Source organism: Aethalodelphis obliquidens, unplaced genomic scaffold, assembly GCF_003676395.1.
Source record: "Aethalodelphis obliquidens isolate GAN/ISIS:26980383/991018 unplaced genomic scaffold, ASM367639v1 scaffold28, whole genome shotgun sequence".
In the NCBI taxonomy this organism is placed as follows: Eukaryota; Metazoa; Chordata; class Mammalia; order Artiodactyla; family Delphinidae; genus Aethalodelphis; species Aethalodelphis obliquidens.
The window spans coordinates 1,156,837-1,175,671 of record NW_020837972.1 but is presented as its reverse complement, the minus strand read 5'-3'; the positions used below and the strand labels follow the sequence as shown (position 1 = coordinate 1,175,671).

At 50.2% G+C, this 18,835-nt stretch overlaps 2 protein-coding genes across 2 annotated transcripts; one reads left to right on the top strand and one right to left on the bottom strand.

Annotated features, from left to right (window-relative positions):
• Window positions 1–1,371: 1,371 nt before the first annotated feature.
• DUSP18 (dual specificity phosphatase 18) lies at window positions 1,372–5,129 on the bottom strand. Its single transcript, XM_027124299.1, has 2 exons — window positions 4,738–5,129; window positions 1,372–2,833 (listed from the first exon to the last, which is right to left on the bottom strand). Exon 2 carries the CDS (start codon window positions 2,761–2,763, stop codon window positions 2,197–2,199), a length of 567 nt encoding a protein of 188 aa, XP_026980100.1. The 5' UTR covers window positions 2,764–2,833; window positions 4,738–5,129; the 3' UTR covers window positions 1,372–2,196.
• CUNH5orf52 (chromosome unknown C5orf52 homolog) lies at window positions 5,050–11,272 on the top strand. Its single transcript, XM_027125281.1, has 4 exons — window positions 5,050–5,151; window positions 5,269–5,531; window positions 7,609–7,722; window positions 10,502–11,272. Exons 1-4 carry the CDS (start codon window positions 5,050–5,052, stop codon window positions 10,677–10,679), a joined length of 657 nt encoding a protein of 218 aa, XP_026981082.1. The 3' UTR covers window positions 10,680–11,272.
• Window positions 11,273–18,835: the final 7,563 nt, after the last annotated feature.

The window sequence follows — 18,835 nt, the reverse complement described above, 5'->3', positions numbered from 1 at the left end:
TCATAAACTTATGTTCACATAAAAACCTATACACAAATATTTGTAGCAGTTTTATTCAAAATCGCCCCAAACTGGAAACAACCCAAATATCCTTCAACGGGTGAAGGTAAAACAAACTGTAGCGCATCCAACAATGGAATACCACTTAGCCATAAAAAGCAACATGTGTGAATCTCAAAGACAGACAGAAAGTAGCCAGTCTCTAGATGTGACATCCTCTATGATTCTATGTATGTGGCAATGTGGAAAAGGCAAATCTATAGGGAATGGAGAAGAGATAGGTGTTTGCCAGAGGTTGGTGTGGGGCAAAGGTGTGACTGCCAAGGGGCAGCGTAAGGGAATTCTTTGGTTGATGGAACTGCCCTGTGTCCTGATTGTGGAGGTAGTTACACGAATGTGTTAAAACACAGAGAACTTTACACAGGAGAAAGTTAATTTTATGGTATGTTAATTAAAAATTTTTAAAAACTGAAAAAAAAGATATTCAAATAAATTTCTCTTTAAAAATGTTTTCAAAGAAATTTTCCACCTGGGTTTCTTCCTGATGGGTTTCTTCTGCTTTGGGGGGGGCTCTGCCATACCAGCCCTGGTGTTTGTGGTTCTGTTTATTCATCTGTAAAATGAGATCAGTCTTGAGTAGCGATTTTCCTTCTCCCCTGACCCTAAAATTACACCCCTGGGCAGGCCCTTTGTGGAAGTGAGGGTGGGGCAGGTTTGGAGAAAAAGAGCATTTGGCCTCCAGTGGGCTCTGACCCACGAGCAGTTGTGCTCTTGACTGGCCCATGTACTGTTTGTCTGAAAATCTCTAGATTAGAATAGCTGCTCTTGACCCAGATCCACACACACCTCGGGGGTTTGAACAATCCTGGATTTCAGGGCCTACTGGTAGGGCCCACTCATTTATCCCTTTGGCACATACCCCACTGGACCCCAGCGGTCAGCCAGACCAGGGCACTGGCTCTAATGATCAGCAATCTAAACAAGGCCCTTTGGGGGAAGCTGGAAGTGTGCTCCTTGTTCTAGGAGTCCCAGATTGCACATGGATTAAACACTGTGCTTAATCCAATGGGAAGTCTGAAAAGGCTTCGAGGTCTAGGCCTCCTTAAAGGCAGGGTCTGAAAGGACCGAAACCATTTTTCTCCCACACAGGATGACTTCTTGGAAGAGCACTTTCTAAGCAATAAAGGGCTGTGCGCAGGCGGGGAGCTGCTGTTGTGAAGACGACTTGCTGACCCGGGGCAGCAGGGCCAGAGTATCATTTGTGATGAGAGCTGCCAGTTACACCAAGCACCAAGCACCTACCATGTGCCAGGCACCGTGCTAAGGAAGCACTGAATCTTCACGACAACCTTGTGAGGAAAGGGCTGTCATCGCCTGGACGAGGAAACTGAGGCTCCAAGAGGCCCCACATCACACAGGCAGGAGGTGACAAGGCTGGGTTCCGGTCCACAGCTCCAGCCTTCTGAGCTGAGGCCTGTGAGAGAAACCTCTGAGCCTGATGTCAGCCCTGCTCTCCACACGTGCCCTGAGATGGAGACTAATACCACCTTTCATCAAAGGCTGGTAGGGGATCTTGCCACGTACAACAGCACTCAAGAAGAAATGTTTTTAAAGACATTTTATACAATGGAATGCTTCCTTTGAAAACTATCTTATGCGTAAGTCCAATCTAGAAGACCAGGGTTGAAGGTGGAAGCAGGGTTGGCTTGGGGCCCCCAGGGCTCCTGGAGTACTGCTTGAAGGCTACTCATCCAGTAGGTTGGCACTTACTGTGAGAAGCATGGGAGGTGCCATGATGCTTAAGGCCGGCTTCGTGTTCAAAAGAATGAGGCGGGATTGTGGCAGACCCATTCCTGGGTTGGTCGGTCGTGGGGAGGGCTGCAGAATACCAAACTTGCCATATGCGCAGGGTGCTGGTCCATTTGGTTCACTCTTCCCTCTGGTCAGCAGCCATGAGCTGTCACTCACAGGGTAGGAAACTTATCTTCACCATCTTACATTTAATAAGCTGAATCTTTAAAGTTATGAATTATAAGATTAAGAGCTGCAGTACCCTTCCTTTTTACTTGCCCTTAAAAAAGGCATCATCTGGTTTTTCTGTATCAGTGAAAGTAGAATGTTTTAAGTACAGATCTTGGTGTAGGATCAATGGCAGATCTGTACCTCTGACCCTGGGGCAGGGGCTGGTGGAATGGCTCACAGTGGAATCATCAGACGGACCTCCTTCTCATAGATGTCGGGGATCACTCCCATGGGGGAGCTGACCATGTGCACAGTGTTCTTGCCAAACAGCTGGAACTCATAGTGGATGAGCTGTTCCCAAAAGCCATTGTTGGGCCGGATGATGGGCCGGCATGACTTGGTCCATGTGTGGGCATCCAGCAGAGACATGGCGTGGTATTTCATGAGATAGGCAAGGCAGAGGGCGGCCGAGCGGCTCACGCCGGCGGCACAGTGCAACAGGGTGCGGCCCTGCTTCACCTCCACGCTGTGGATGTGGTCTGCAATGGGGTCGAAGAAGTCACAGAGACGCGACATGGGTGTGTCAGCCACAGGCACCTGCACGTAGTGGATGTCCTCATATAAGGTGTTCACCACCTCCACTGAGACGTTGATGACTGTGGTGATGTGGTTGCTGGAGAGCAAGAGCTTGTTGTTGGCTGCTACCCCGTTGCTGATATACAGGCTGCTGGTGATCTGTGAGAGGCCGCTGATGGAGGGCTGCCGGAACTGAACCGGGAAGGCACACGGAGATGCTGTCATCGGGCTGGTGGGTCAGCGGCCAGTGAGACATAGATGCTGCATCTTCCTGCTAGTCTGTGTCCGTAGAAAACTGCAAGGAGGGAGAAGGGACAAATGAGGAGCCAAAGTTCTGTCCCCCCCCACTTAACATAATTCAGTGGCTGCCCACTGTCACGATGAGATGGAGCCCCTAAGCTTGGCTGTCAAAGCCATTTGTGGCCCAGCTCCTGCCCATCTCTTCAGCCTCCTGTTAACCTTTCCCGCGTTCTGAAGGGCCTTGGCTGGGCTGAGCCACTTACAGTTCCATATGGAGGGTGGTCCTCTCTGGCCCAGGGCCTTTCCTGCTCTCATCCTAGAACCCCCTTTCCTTACAAGCCTGTCAGGTCCTAATCTGTTCCATTCAGCAGAGGACTGTTGAGCATTGGGATCGTAGCCAAGGGTCACTTCCTCAGGGAAACCTTCCAGAACGACACCCCTCCCCCATATTTGATCAAGTCCCAGCTCCAGGCAGACCCTATGTGCCCTGCTTCCTAACATTTCCTGAAGAAGTGCTTTTGCCATGATCTGTCTGTGAGTTCTCTTGAGATATCACTGTATCTATCTTCACGCCTACTATATCACCAGTGCCCAGTTGCGTGTCCCCACAAGTAGGTACTTAAAAATATTTGCTGAGTGAAGAAATGACTCCAACAACCACAACTCTGCCTCCTGAGAGGTTTTCTGGAAAAGATGAGGTCTCTGGCCATGTTTCTCTAGAACTTTGGGGAGGAGCTGGGTGGAGGTGAGGGTGGTTCTTAGGCTGCTGGAGAGGAAGGCCAAAGGCTGCATCGACATATCCTACCTGCCAGTACCCCAGAGTCCAATGCAATAGGCTCACCCCAGGTAGGGCAGATGGGGTTGGTTTGTTCTAGAAGTCTTGTGAGGGTAGGGGAAAAGACCCACCCCCAACTTCACCCAGTTGGAAGCCTAAATGCTAAGGAATGTTCCAGATCCTCATCATCTGAAAACCCAGAGAGAAGTGGACTGAGGGCCCCCAAAACTAGTACCTAGAGGGCCCCCAAAACTAGTACCTAGGGCCCCCAAAACTAGTACAGGAATAGGGGAGACTGTTGTTCATCACAGGGACAAAAACTGTGCAGAGGAGATACTGCTCTGCAAGGTGAGGGTAGTAATGAGAGGAAAGTCATTTTCATGCTAGTCAAGAAATATTTATCAGGCACTGTAGTAGGTGCTGGGGATACTGAAATGTACAAGTCAGCCATGCCCCCCCCCCCTCAGAGCTCAAAGTCTAGTGGGAGAGACAGACATTAAATAGGCAATTATGGGTGCAACAGAGTTGGAAAATAGGGATAACAGTACCTACCTTATAAGAATCTTCTGAGGATTAAATGAGGTAGCCTGGGTAAAGTGTTTAACAACAGGGCCTGGCACATTTATCTACAAATGATAACTACTGTTGCTGTTGTTAGGGAAGTTAAAATGCAGGGCATTATGGGAATGAAGAATAATGGTATTTATTTCAGGCTGGGGCTACGGAGTTGCGAAGATCGCCTGAAGAAATGTCACAAAGGTCTGAAGAACGTTTAGCGTGAGGGAGAGGGAGAGGGAGAAAGAGCGACTCGGCAGCATCTCAGTTTCACCATTTTATAGCGTACAAAGCCTTTGGTTCGATCTCCAAAACAGCATAACGAGCCGGTGTCTGGAGTTAATATCTCCATTTTACACACGGGGAAGGTGAGGCGGAGTGGGGAAAAGGACCTGTCTAGGGTCACAAAGCAAGGTTCAAAAGCCGGTCTTTCTGGTCTCATTATGTGTGGGAAAAGTGGGTAAAAACCGCGGAGTTTTCGTTAATACTGGGTTATAAACGTGGAACAAAGTCCAAGGGTTGACGGGAGAAAGGGGCCGCTTCCAGGGGTGAGTCAGGTAGGTTTCCTGGGGAGTTGGCGTTGGAATGGGCTTCTTCGCCCGCTCAGTGTCAAGACCTCGGTGTCTTACCTCTCTCTCGAGGGCGGGAGGGCAGGTTAGTTCAGGAAACAACCTTGGGCGAGGGTCCCCAGGTGAGAGAAGACCGGTCACGACCCAGGAGCCACAATCCCCGCCGGCCCGGTGCTCCAGTTTCCATAGCAGTGGTCCCTCGTCGCGGGGAGGAATGGGCCGTGCTGGGTCTCCGCAGAAACCCAGGCCTCGTCTCCCCGTCCCGGAGCTGCCCCGCCCAGATTCACCCGGTTACCCGCCCTGCGATCACGCGGGGACTACAGCAGTCCCAGTCAAGAAGTAGGGTCTGCTCTGCGCGCTGCAACCGGCAGCATGTCCCCAGCCAGTTTCCATGGCAACGCTCCGGGCCGCACCACGGCAGCCGCCGAGGGACAATCCTGCCGCGTCCGCAGCCTTCGGGGCTTTGCTCACAAGGCCCGCCCCCACCCCCCCACCCCGGTCCCGCCTTCCTCTCGCGTCTCCCTGGCAACGCGCGGTGTTCAGCGCCTCGCGTCTGCGCAGAGGTTCGCTCCGCGTCTACGCCCCTCACAGATCTTGGTTATCGACCGGGCTCCCGTTCCCGAGTCGCTCTCTAAGGTGGAAGGAGCGAATCCTGCAGTTAGCCAGCAGCCCAGGCCCTCCGTCACATGGAACCTAGGCTCGCCCATTGCTTGTGCGGTAGCCCCCCAGGCGACCACCAGTTCTGGCACCAGCCCGGCCTCGGCCTTCTTCCGGCAGAGCCAGAAGGCTCGGCAGCCGCCCCGACAGATCTGCTTCCTGCGGCCGCGGACCGCTCAGTCGCCGGTGCTCTTCAGGTGCGGCCCGGGGGCCCAGAGCGTTCGTCAGAGCCCGGGCCCCCGGCGGGAGCCGAACTCCCTCAGACCCCTGCTCCCTAAGCCGGCCGCGGGGACCTTGGCCCTGGCTCTTCAGAGCCTCGGGCCCCTCAGAGCCCAGCCCTTTCTTAGACCTCAGGAGAGTCTGAATTTCCCAGCCCAGCGCCTCGCCCGCCGTGGAGCCCGAACGCCCTCAGTCCAGACTCCAAGGGAGTCTGGAATTCCCACCTCCAACCCACATATCCTCCGAATCGCCGCGGACCCGGCTTTCTAGTGTCCCAGGTTTGACGTCGTGTATCCCGAGGGTCCCTAGCGCCCTCTGGGCCGAGCCTTGAACTTCTTCAGAGCCTGATGAGGCGCAGGTCCCCTCAGGCCTGACACTCCCCTCCTCAGCCTCTACTTTCCGCAGTGGCCCAGGGAAAGCCCCCAGTTCCCTCAGCCGGGCCCCAATCCCCACAGACCCCAGTTTCTCCTCCCCTCCTCCATTTCACAGCCCCCTCACAGCATCCTCCAGGCTCCCACAGAGACCTTGCTTTGGAAAGCAATTTGGTTCAAAATGATCATTATTTATTACTTGAAAGGGAATATTTCCATAAAACTGCCTTTTCCCCCCTTCCCAGGAATTAATGGTAAATTTGGTGCACCACTGAGTGGGTGAAGACTGTTTCATATGTCTTTAAGTATTTTAGGTCTTTTTTGTTTGTTTTTCTAACGGAATTTGGGAGACTTTTGTGAGCATCTTGATCTCTAAACTAACCTTTTCCAACACCTCATGTCTTTGCTTTCAGAAAAAACGTAAATGGGAGATAAGGGGTGTTTGTTTCTACTAGTTTGTAAATGTAAAAACATTCATAAAACCACAGTTCCAAACTGGCTGAAAATGAATTAGGAAAAATTTTAATCCTTCGAAATGTTTTATCCTTAAAAATTGTCCTATCAAAATAATATACACTTATCATAGAAAAATCAGGCAAGCAAAATGAATGGCTAGAGACAATCACTATTACCATGTTGGTGTATATTGTTCCAGATCTATTCATATATATGTACTGCAACATGCTTACACATTTTTTTTTGCGGGGGCTTGTGGGGGTATATGTCACAAAACAGTTTACTATTTTGTAATCTTTTTTCCCCCACCCAATACACTTTGGATGTCTGTTTTATTCACAACTGCATAATATTTTATTGTATGACCTAACCACAATTTATTCATTTGCTTCCCTATTGTATATATAGGTAGTTTCCAAATTTTAGAAAGAAAATATTATGAATAATTATTTTTAAGTGGGAAAAGATATGTAGTTGCAAAACCACTTCACAGTGTCACCAAATTATCAAAAAGTGAAAACTCAAGGCCTGGTATTATCCATTTTTGACCAATTCCTCATTTTGACCGAATTGTTATCTCTAGTTTGGCCTGGAGCACCTGGCTCCATTCCATCACACCCCATCCCATACCTCTCACCCTCCAGAGTCTCCTCAAGTCCTTGTCCACCCCAAACTTCCTTCACTTTTCCAGACTTTTCCCAAACCTTTTTCCCTTAGAATTCCCCCATCAACCAACCTAACCTCTGTCCAAACACTTTATTCTCTTTTTTCCTGTTTCCTCTGACCTCCGCCACCCAGATCCCCCTTATACCTAGGCTTGAGCAGTGCCCCCCCACCTCAACCCCCCTCAGATTCATCCCTCTGACTTTGCTTCTTTCATCTAAGATCCTCGCCTCCCATTTCAAACTGTGTTTTCTTAAGATGACTGCTCCTGTGAACAGTTCTGAATCCCTGTTGACACTTCTTTTGTGGATTACTTTGACCTTTCTGCATCCTTCTCAGGATGGTTTTCCCTCTCAGCATCCAAGAAACACCCATTTAGCGCACATTTCCTACAAGAAGAAACCTAGGCCTACTCCCTTGCTCCTCTGACAACTATGACAGGGTGGTGCCTCTCCCAAGAAACTTGGGGAAGCCTCAGCCACTACCCCAGGATCCCATCAGATCAGGTCCTGTCCTAGCCCTGGCCTAGCCATCAAGCCTGTACCACCTTGTCCTCCCTCTCCAGCTTAATGAATTCCAGTGAAGCAGCAGTGAAAAAATTTTTGCCCAAGAGCCACTTATCTCGGGTGATTATTCGTGACAACCTCAGTGCACAACGAATCTATGAGATGGAGGTAAAGTTGTCACAAGCTTTTGCATTAGAGGGTGTTAGTGGCTTGATCCATGTTCATTTCACTCTCCCCAAAACCTTGTGGGGAGATCACAGATCTTAGAGGTGATAGGAAGCCATCAAAGTACTCTAATACAAGCCCGTTTTACAGAGGAGGCAGTTGAGACTCAGGGTTACTGATTTGCCCAAGGTGTCACAGCTGTTCCTGAGCTGAGGGAACCAGGGAGGACTCCATGTCTCTTGGCTCTGGTGGCATTTTTTTTCCTCAAAGTACATTAGCTTTCTGTTTAGGGACTCCCTGAATGGATTCCTACTATCTCCCATAAAAAGAAGTCTTGGCTCTTAGAGCTTGAAGTGGCATTGACAGCATTTGGTCATTTTTTTCCTTCAGGGATTATCCCCCACTTTCCACATGAGAACTGAGGCTCTTCTACTTTTTGTTTATGGACAAGAAGGGTTTGACCTGCTTACCCAGAAGCCCTCGGAAGAAGAGGGGAACTGCAGCAGCATCATCCCACAGACCCTGATTAATTCATTAAATACATCTTTGGGGCCTGCTTGGGACAGGCACTGTTTTGGGCACTAGGAAGAGGCTAGTGAACATGATGGACTCTGAGAATGTACTCGTTTCTTCCAGCGGAGCAGGCAGCCCAGAGTTGAACCGCTGTCCCCTTCTTGACTCTGTTGAACCTCCCTCCATGTTCCAGGACCAAATCTGGATGGCGCATGGGATTCTGACATTGAAAACAGTGGGAAAGATGTAAGAGATAGTGTCAGATCCTCTTAAGGGTCACAGAGACCAAAAGAAGACTGGAGGCCTGGGTGTTTCTCCCTCTGCTAAATTTCCAGTGGCGTGGTGTAGTGGAAATAGGGTGGACTTGGACATGGGCAGGCCAGCTTTGTGTGAACTTGGGGAGTCACTTTTCCTCCAGGACTCTTTTCTCATTTGTAAAACAGGATCTATTGGGATCCTCTCAGTTGCAGGTGACACAAACTGAACTTGAACTCGTTCAAGCAAAATAGAGAATGATGAGTTTACATAATCAAGGGTAGATAGGGCAGGGTCACCAATGTTTGGGATGAGTGATGTCAGGGGCTCCAATGCCATTGGATGTGTCTTCCACTCTCCCTATCAACTCCCCTTCTGCTTCTTTCTGCATGTTGGCATCGTTATCAGGCTGGCTGTCCCTGGGGAGCATGGCCACAGGAAACCCTGGCCTGTAGCCCAGAAAGGAAATGGAGTGCTTCCATTGTTGGTCAAGTTAGACAAATCCTGGAGAAGGACTCCAGTTGGCTCAAGTTGGGTCACGGGCCCATCCATGCCCCAGTCAACTGTGGTCAGGTAGTGTAGGCTACTCTGACTGGCCCAGGATGGGTTGGGGGCCAACCCCTATAACCAGTGGGTTTGGAGATATTGCACCTCTGGTAAGTGGGGTGAGGATCTGTGAGATATAACTGGAAACTCTCTTGAGTTGGCTTTATATGTGCCATCCTCCAGCCATCCAGAAGGTCTCCTTTTGAAGCCGTATTGAACCCTTACATGTTTTGGGTACACAATGTCCATTATGTATTATTACCCCATTTAATAGTTCAGCAAACCGAGGCTCAGAGATGGAGTAACTTCACTAAGGGGTATCGTGGACTTGCAAACCCAGGTCTGACTGACCATGGTGCAGGATGTTCTCCCTAAGGACAGGGACTGTCTTCTCTGTAGACCCAGTGACTTGCTGCAGGCCCAGCTTGTAGGAACTCAGTAGATTTGAGAGGCTTGAGTGGCAGCATGGCAGTCTTTCTCTCTCCCCCGCAAAGCGCTCCCAGCTTTGGCTAGCCACTGGCTTCTCAGGGCCTCCAGGAGGGCAGCTAAGATCTAGTGTCTTGGGAATCCTCTGAGCAACGCTCTGAGAACAGTGGATGATGGCCGGTATCCCTTTATCTATGGCCACAGTTCTCAACCAGGACGGCTTTGCTCCTCAGGGACTCTGGCGCTGTCTGGAGGCCTTTTTGGTAGCACAAGTGAGAGTGGGATGGTGCTACTGACATTTAGTAGGTGGAGGCCAGGGATGCTAATGCTGCTAAATATCTTACAATGCACAGGCCAGCCCCCTGCCACAAAGAATTACCTGGCCCCATGTCAGTAGTACCAAGGTCAAGAGACCCTGATCCATAGTAAAAGTGCTATCACTCTGTGCCTTGCTTAGAAATATCTGGGCATGTGTCCCACCTTCCTGACTAATGTTGTAGTTGCTGTGAAGACCTGCAGCTGATTTTTCATAGTATCCTCTCCACAGCTAACTCATTGGAATAAGTAAATGAATAAGACAAAGGATATGCCTTCCCAAAGCTAGCAGTCTTCTTGGGGACAGGATAGAAATGGTAGAATAGAATAAATAATTAGAGTTCAGTGTGACATAGGGGGTGTCACCAACAATATGTGGGGGGCACCAAGTGAGTAATAGGGACTGGGTGATAGGAGTTAAGGAAGGGGGTTTACAAGATGCACCCTTTCTCCTCCTCCCCTCCCCTCTCTTTCTCACCACTCTTCAAATAGAGATGTTAGGTCAAAATCAGGCTCTGAGGCTGCAGACTGTCAGAAGGTACCATAGGAGTTACCTAGCTCAATGCCCTCACTTTAAAATAGGGAAACAGAGGCTCCCTGTGAGCCAAGTTATTGATGAAATATTGGGTCCAGCTGGCTCCTTTTCCACCCTCATATCAGGAGCACAGATGCCTCTCTTACTGTGAAGTAGCTTCTTCATCCTAAACTCACCTCTGTTTTTTGTAAGACAAGAGCCTCAGAGAAGACCAAGAACAAGATAGGCCACTTGTATGACCACCTGAAAATAAAATTCATGACAGACCAGCTCAGAAAGCTGGGGCACTGGCGACGGGAATCCATGAACGTCCGGCAGTACCTGGATAGCATCCGAGTGTACAAGGAGCCTAACAAGAAAGACCAACCACCCTAGTCAAGGCAGAGTGATCTGCCCTGGGGCCATGACGACACTAGGCTGACGGGAGAAGAGCTGGAAGGGAGCCATTCTACACCACTGTAGAACAACAATAAATGAGACTAGTGGACAGTGGAGCACAAAACCCCTCAGCAATTCTAATATTTCTTGCCCTGTCCCATCCCCTCTTTTCTGGTGAAGGTGATTCTGATAGTCCTGTAGCTGCCCAAGTGGAAACGGCTGAATCGAACCAGCTTCCAAGGTTAAGGTATGACCTTTGGTACCCACATGTCTGGTACAATGCCAGGCCAGGTGCACTGGGACAGTGGTACCTTGGATGGGAAGGGCTTGGTAATGCCGCTGCCTGGCATTCCAGTGGTAAGGAGTCAGGGTGGGCATCAGGCAGACCTGGGTTAAGGGCTATTTCTGCCATCCATCAGCTGTGTGACTTTGTAACCTCTCTGAGCCTCTGTTTCCTTATCCTAAAGAGTGGGGAAGTAGTGCGGGAACCTACCTCCAAGAACTGGCATGAGGATGTGGAGTGCCTGGCCCGGGGCCTGTCATTCTCAGTGGCTCTCATCACGATGCCTGCAGTTAGGTTCCAGCCTTGTCAGTCCCCACTTCCTGGCCTGCCTGCTGTCCCAGCTATGCCCCAACAGCCCACGACATGCCTTTACTTGCTCAGGCTCCTCATCTAGAATGCCTCTTCAGCCCCTCAGGGCTCTTAGGAAGCTCTGCATCCTTCAAGCCTTATCTCAATGCCATCCCCCCCACCCCACAAGCTTCTCTGACCGTCTTCTGCCTCCTGCCTGCCCCTCCCCCACCCTGCCCAAGCCACGTGGGTTCCCCTCCACTCTGAACTTGGCTTACCTGTGGTGGCTTCACTCTGCCTTCCATGGTAGATGTTGGATATTTGTCCCAGCCCTTGATTAGACTGTACAGTCTTTGACAGTGGGGGCCAAGGATCCCCCAAGATTTAGTTCAGGCCTCTTCCGTGCCATTTCCCCCACCCAGCCCCACCAGAAAAGGCTACTCCTTCCTGTGCCAACACATCTGTCTGCACTGAGCATGCAGTTGGCCATTTCTTGTTGCTCCCTGTCTCCCTGACCACATTGTGAATGTCTCGATGGCTAGGATGCTGACTCGTTCATCTCTGCAACCACAATGCCCAGTAACATTGAGTAGTTACTCTATGTTTTTTGAATAAATGTTCATTCCTTTGTTTAATTACAGCTTCAGCACAGTGCACAGAGTAAGGGCCTGGTACATATTTTTTAAAGTTAACCAAGTCCTCTCACTTTACAGATGAGGAAACTGAGGCCCAGAGAGGTGACCTGACTTGCCTAAGGTCATGCAGCAAGTTAGTGGCAGAGAACTAGAAGCAGGTTTCCCGACTGCCGTGGAGTGGTCATTCTGCATCACCACAGTTGCTAGGTAAGGACCTCAGTCCTCTTGGTGGCTTTCAGAAGCCCTCTTCATTCGTCCTCATCCTCATCCAGGTGTGGGGAACCGGATGTCAATGATGCTTTTATTTTCCCCTTTTTTTTTTTGGCCCACTGCTTGGCATGTGGGATCTTATTAGTTCCCCAACCAAGGATCAAACCCACACCCCCCTGCACTGGAAGTGCCAGATTCTTAACCACTGGACCGCCAGGGAAGTCCCCTATTTTCTCTTTTAATGGTCTTCTTTTGAAAACATGATACTTTTCAGTGGGAGCCCAAATAGTCTTTTTCTAGGTTTTTGTCTGTTTTCTTGGCTAAACACAACTGATTAGAATAATTGACTTTAAATATTTAAATTTTATTATACAAGCAATATGACCACATTTGCCCAAAACAAAAATTCTTCTATTAGATCAACCATTGCTAGCATTTTGATGTGTTTCTTATATTTTGTGTATTCGTTTCATTTCAACAACAGTCTTTTTCCTTGGCACTGTACCTAGAGAAGGGGAAAGGAAGGCTTTGGGGATCCTGGTGTCTTCAGAAGGCCCACAGAGCAGCCCCAGCCCCTCTTTTCTCCAGAATGTCCCCAGGAATTCTCCACCTACTAGATCTTCCCTAATGCAGCCTCTCTGAGACTCACCCCAGTCTAGCCTCTGGCCACATGCACCCTTCTTCCCTAGACGGCTGGCCTTGGCAGAGGGTCTTTGCATCCTCATGCTGTGGCCCAACGGACTGGGGGACCCCTGGGAGTGGGGCAGGTGGGGGAGTTGGCATGTCAACCTAATAAGTCACTTTATAAGCCACTAACTCATCTCAGACTGTGTGGACTTAGTCTTCCCACTTTTGCATGAAAAAACCAGAGGATGTTGTATTTAAGTAAGAAGAAGTGATGAAATTCTGGAGAAGCCGCCTAATTGTTGAGAGAAAAAAAAAATAAAAGGGAAGGAAAATCAGTGAAGGAAGAATGGAGGAGTGTTGGATGGGAAGATATTATTTGAGAAATAGAATCCTGAAGCTAAGGAGGGCCTTAGGGATTCTTTAGTCCAGAGGACACACACACACACACACACACACACACAAACAGAACTCTTAGTTCAAATGAAGTCTCACCTGGAAGCCCATTCCAGTAAAACCACTGACATATTCACATTTATTGAGCACTCATATTCCAGGCACAAGGCTCAGCTCTTTTCAGACATGAGTCATTGATTCCTCCCAACAACAAAGCAAGTAATTTTCTTAGCCCCGTTTTATAGATGAGAAACTGAGGCTCAGAGAGCAAGAATCCCACCTAAGATTGGGCAGCTAGTAAGTGACAAAGCCCACCCGAAGCCTGTCTCATCCAAAGACCATCTCCTAAGTGCCATGTGGTAAGCTCCCAATCTCTATCACTCTAGTTGGAAGTGGAGGCTAGGGACCCTGAGCCCTCGGGAGCATGAGTTCACAGACGGTGATGTGGAGCCTCAGCTGTGTTGTCAGCTACCTGAGGTTAGGTGTTTCACAGAGAGCTGGACTAAACTCCAGGTCCCCCTTCTACCGGGTAGCTAAGGGGAACTTGTCACCCATTCTGGGATGGACAGACTGTTAGGGAGAGTTAGGCTGCGTTAGCTGTGGATGAGGCACATGCCCACCCAGGAAGTGGAAGAACAGAACACAGGAGTCCTGACCATTGCCCATTAGCTATGTAAAGATGTTTTCAGTTTTGTCCTCAGGAAACCTTTGTGGAATACCCTTTGTGTCTGAAGAACCGTGCTGATGGCAGGGGGCAGATGAATGATGTTCTTTTAATGGGATTGAGTGTTTTGGGTGTACCTTTAATTCTTGCTGAAGACACATTTCCTTCCCTCCTCCCCTTTCACCACATGCACGTCACTCCTTTAGGGTACTTGAAAAGCCTTCCCAGTTTAAAAATCTTGCTAGGTGCACAGTGGACCTAGTTCCTTCTCCAGAGTTCTCCATGACCTGGAACAAAGGGAGGGAACTTCTGTTTACCGAGCACCTGTTACACGCAAGGCATTTTATATCCTACCTCATTCAGTCCTCACAACTGTACTCTTCAGGTATCACGCCCACTTTTAAGGTGAGGAACCCGAGGCACAGAGAGGCTAAGGAACTTACTTGGAGTCGCTAGGTTTGAACCAGGGTGTGAGATGCATAAGGCGTACTCTTTCCATGCCACCCGGCTGCCCCAGTGATGCTCGGCTTCATTGCAAGCACCGCCCTCAGTTTCAGCCATTGTCGGCTGCAGGAACTGCTCTGTGAGGGATGCCCATTCATGGCCCTGGGCCCTGACTTTCCTCCTAGGCTACCACTCTTGGCCATGTGGTCAGTGACATGACAGGGAGGAATTCTTGGGTGAGGACTCGTTCCCCTCATGGCACGTCCCAGCTCCAGGCTGTCAGGCAGGGGCAGTGGCTTCAGATCCCAGCAGGTGGATGTGGAGCAGCCTACCAAGGGGCTAGGCAGCTAGAATTATAGGGGCAGTTAGTCAGGGAGCAGGGGAGGCAGTTGCAGCTAAGAGTGATCCCAAAGTTCTTACGTATCCACCCCATCCATCTATCCACATACCCATCCACCCATCCACTCACTTATCCATCTGTCCATGTGGCACTTCACCCCACAATCAGAACACAAAGGTGGAGAAACTGATTTTCTTGTTTGCTGTGACACCTCTCACTTCTCCCAATCATTGTGGGGAAATGGGGTGACCTGCCGACTGGGAGTGCCTCTGCCCTGATTCACTCCAACCTTGGGCAAGTCACATCTCCGCGCTGAGAGTTTGGGGAGCTGGAAAAACCTCAGAGCTACCTCACGCAGGCCCTTTCTCTTATTTCATCAACGGGTGACAGAGGCAGAGAGTGGGGAACTGTCTTGCCAAGGTCAGATAAGGAATTAGTGTTGGATTTGGGACTGGATGCCAGGGCGCTGCCACGTATTTGTAAAGTGGGAATGGGAATTCTGGCTCTCCTCACTTCCTGGGATTGTAGGGAGGACCCCACGAGATAAGTGGTGGCAAAGTGCTTTGAGAAGTGAGGTCACCAGGGCAGAAAGTCCCAGAGGTGCAACCAAGGCCCCAACTGCTGGGCCAGCACAGATCCCACAATGACCACAAGGGGTCGGCAGACGCACATGCACTCAGCTGGGATCTGCTGGAAGGCGCATACCTGTGAGCCAGGGCCTGGCAGGGAGACCAAATCATTTAATTCCTGGAGACCCCTAGCACAAACAAGAGGATGGATGCATCCCAGCCCAGCCCATTGTTGAATCGGGAAGTGTTATTCGGGTATTACAATTCAGAGCCTGGTCCAGCCGCTGACTCGGGAACTCTGCAGGGCTTTGAGGGCTCAGGGGGCTGGGCCAGGAGCAGGCCTTGACTGGGACCCCCTGTCTCCCCCAGTAACCTTTCTCTGGGCTTCAGCTCTCTAACCTGCAACTGTTCCAAGGAGGGTGGTGCTGGTGGCTGATGTCTGCACTTCCTTCTGTTCTCAAGCCTGGGATGTGGCACAGAGCTTTGCACACATAATGCTCCATAAATGTCTGCTGAGTAAATGGGAGCAACTCCTGCCCCGAGCAAAGCCAGAAAAATCCAGGTCAGCTTGTGGCCACAGATACAAATGTAGATGCTGGTTTTTGTCTCCTTTACCCAGGAAAAGAGATGCACAAACTAAGAGGGAGGCAGGGCAGCATGTAGCTAAGAGCACAAATTTGGAAGGAAGGCCTCAGTTCAAATCCCAGGTCAGCTGCTTTCCAGCTCTATGCCCCTTAGCAAGTGCCCTGTAAAATAAGCCGGTGTAGATTTCCTCTGCTGTTATGCAATTAGATCTGGCTTACCTCTTGTCCCTTTGCCGAATGAGAATATCTGGCTGGAAGCTCTGCGTAGGGCAGAATGAGAAATAGCAGAGTCAGGAGGGCTGTGTTCTGTGGTGCCAACATCCACTATGCAAGCCCTTGCTGACCTCAGGTGTTTCATTCAGTTTCTTTAGAGAAGAGACATGTTTTCTGCCTGGGAGAAATGTTACCTGCACTTTGCAAACTTCAGTGTAGAGAGGGGTAGGGCAGTGGGTTGGAGCAGTTATCCTCCCACCTCCCCCCCACCCCCTGCCCCCACCGTCCGTGCTCCAGGTTGTATGTGAGTCTGTTTATTATGCACTGAGCAGATATGAAAGGATATTGGAAAATATGTGTACGGCATACAAATAATACCCATGGGCTCACAAACCTGTTTGAGGAATAAAATCCCCCATTTTAGTTCCCTGTTCTCACTCCTACCCTCTGCCATAACCTGTTGACTTTGAGCCCAAAGCTTCCCTGGATTCTCTCAAGCCAGCTGGCTCCTACCTCCTCTTTAGCTGGCTTAGACAATGTTCTCAGCTGCTGCTTCCACCTGTTTTGCTCATAAGAGTTCTCATCCTCTTTCCATATTCTAAGCACTTGTTGAAATCTCTCATTCATCAGTGATCCGTCTTTCTTTCTTTCTTTTTTTGGCCATGCTGCACAGCGTGCGGGATCTTAGTTCCCCGATCAGGGATCAAACCCGTGCTCCCTGCAGTGGAAGCTCGGAGTCCTAACCACTGGGATGCCAGGGAATTCCCTCAGTGATCCATCTTTATTTAAAATTGAAACACTCCCAACATGGCCTTCCCAAGCCCTCTTAACTGTTCTCTTTTTCTCCATGGCATGTCACCTTCTAAATGATTTATTTGGTATATTTCTGTCTTTTCTTACTAGAATGTAAGCTCCAGGATGGCAGGAATTTTTGTCAGATTTCTTTCACTGCTCAATCATCAGGGCCTAGAAGAAGACTTGGCATATGATATGAATTCAATGAACATTTGTTAAATAAAGTCTTCTTTCTATTTCTATTGCTGTTGAATGCTTAGTACTTTTGGAATTTTTTATACTTTTGTTTCAGTGGGGTCTCTTTGGGTCTCAAGAAAGATGGAAGGCAAACATGGGTTCTTGTCAGATACCCTGAGCTAAAAGTCTCAGTGTCAGTGGTCCTTAATGTGGAGGGATCATGGACCCCTTTAAGATTATGATGAAACCTACCACAAATCGGCACTTACACTTAAAATTTACATATAATTTATGAAAACCATACACTTCATCTTAAGGACCTGTTCTCTTAGAACATTTCTGGAAAGATGTGTAGAAACTATCAACACACTAGCCCCAGAGAGGAGGAAGAGGGGAGCTCTTCTTTCATTATATATCCTGTATAGTTCAGTTCTATATAGTGCAAGCATTACAATTTCAAAGTTTTAGAAACCAGTTAAATATTTTAAAGAAACCTATGTTCTAACCCCTTGGAGTGATCACAAGCTCACATGTGTTCAGGGGCTAGGGAGGTCAGTGCACGTGGCTTTAGGACAATAGGCAGAGGTGGCTAAACAGAGCTTGCATACTCCACCCCAAGATGCTTAAATGCAAATGGCATGAAAAACATGGTGTTGATCAAACTTTTCTGGACTGTTTTTTTAAAATATATTTATTTATATTTATTTTTGCCGGCATTGGGTCTTCATTGCTGCCCGCGGGCTTTCTCTAGTTGCGGAGAGCGGGGGCTACTCTTTGTTGTCGTGCACGGGCTTCTTATTGAGGTGGCTTCTCTTGTTGCAGAGCACCGGCTCTAGGCGCGCGGGCTTCAGTAGTTGTGGCACAAAGGCTCCAGAGTAGTTGTGGTGCACAGGCTTAGTTGCTCTGCAACATGTGGGATCTTCCCACACCAGGGCTCTAACCCGTGTTCCCTGCATTGGCAGGCGGATTCTTAACCACTGCGCCACCAGGGAAGCCCGGGATAGATTCTTTAAAATCAGTGATGTTTAACCTTTCTGGGATCACAGACTCCTTTGGGAAGCCCATGGAAACTAGGGACCTTCCCCCAGGAAAATGCACAGACAGGTAAAACTCCACAGGCTACTGCAGCATCTTCACAGATCGCCAGCTAAGGTTACCCAGGCATGTCCAGGAGCTCCAAGAACTTCGCTTTTGGATGCGTTCCTTGTACTAAAACGCTCGGCTTACTAAACTCTTTCTCTATTCCTTTAGAGAGCCTGAACTATGTTGCCACTTGCGGCGAAGTGCCCTGGCCAAAGCAGAGGCCAGCTGGCCCAGGTGGTGGGGCGGTGGCTTCGGGCCCCTGAGCCTGGTGGCAGCGGGAGGGACCCATAGACAGGTAATGGCTGCCATGGGGGGCGGTGGGCGTCCTCCTCAGCTTTTAGCGTCATCCGGCTGGGCCCCTGCGCTTCGGGCGCATGTTCTGGGTTTTGGGGAGCGAACCTGCCCGGGTCAGAGGCGGGGAGCTCCGGCGCGGGACCCGCGAACAGAGCTGCGCTGGGAGCCGGCGGGCTCCGCATTCATCATTGTTCCCACAGCGCCTGGCACGGGTTGGGGAGCAGGCAGGGATGGTGGTTCAAAGCGCGCCGTCCCTTCCGCGTCGCCCGCTCGCCGAGCTCTCGCCCCACAAGCGTTTCCTGGGCGCCTTCCAAGGGCCAGCCCCGGAGCCGGGAGCTGGCGACGCAAGGGAGGGACGAGGGTCCAAGTCCAGCCCGCTGCACGCCTGGGTGCAGGACCATGCTGGCGAAGGCGGCGCGGGGCGCACTGGCAGCGGAGAGACCCGCGCGCGCCCCTGCCGCGCGCTCTTGACGGTGCCCCCGGCCCCGCCCCAGGCCTCCGCCTCTCGCTTCCCCCCTCCCCCCGGCTCGGCCGCGCTCCTGTCGACGGGCTCC

What these genes read in the sequence shown, in the direction of transcription:
- DUSP18 (XM_027124299.1), bottom strand. Translation starts at nt 2,763, where the DNA reads ATGACAGCATCTCCGTGTGCCTTCCCGGTTCAGTTCCGGCAGCCCTCC.
- CUNH5orf52 (XM_027125281.1), top strand. Translation starts at nt 5,050, where the DNA reads ATGTCCCCAGCCAGTTTCCATGGCAACGCTCCGGGCCGCACCACGGCA. An exon ending in CAGTCGCCGGTGCTCTTCAG is followed by an intron (nt 5,532 to 7,608) that starts GTGCGGCCCGGG and finishes CTCCCTCTCCAG; the next exon opens with CTTAATGAATTCCAGTGAAG. An exon ending in ATCTATGAGATGGAGGTAAA is followed by an intron (nt 7,723 to 10,501) that starts GTTGTCACAAGC and finishes TTGTAAGACAAG; the next exon opens with AGCCTCAGAGAAGACCAAGA.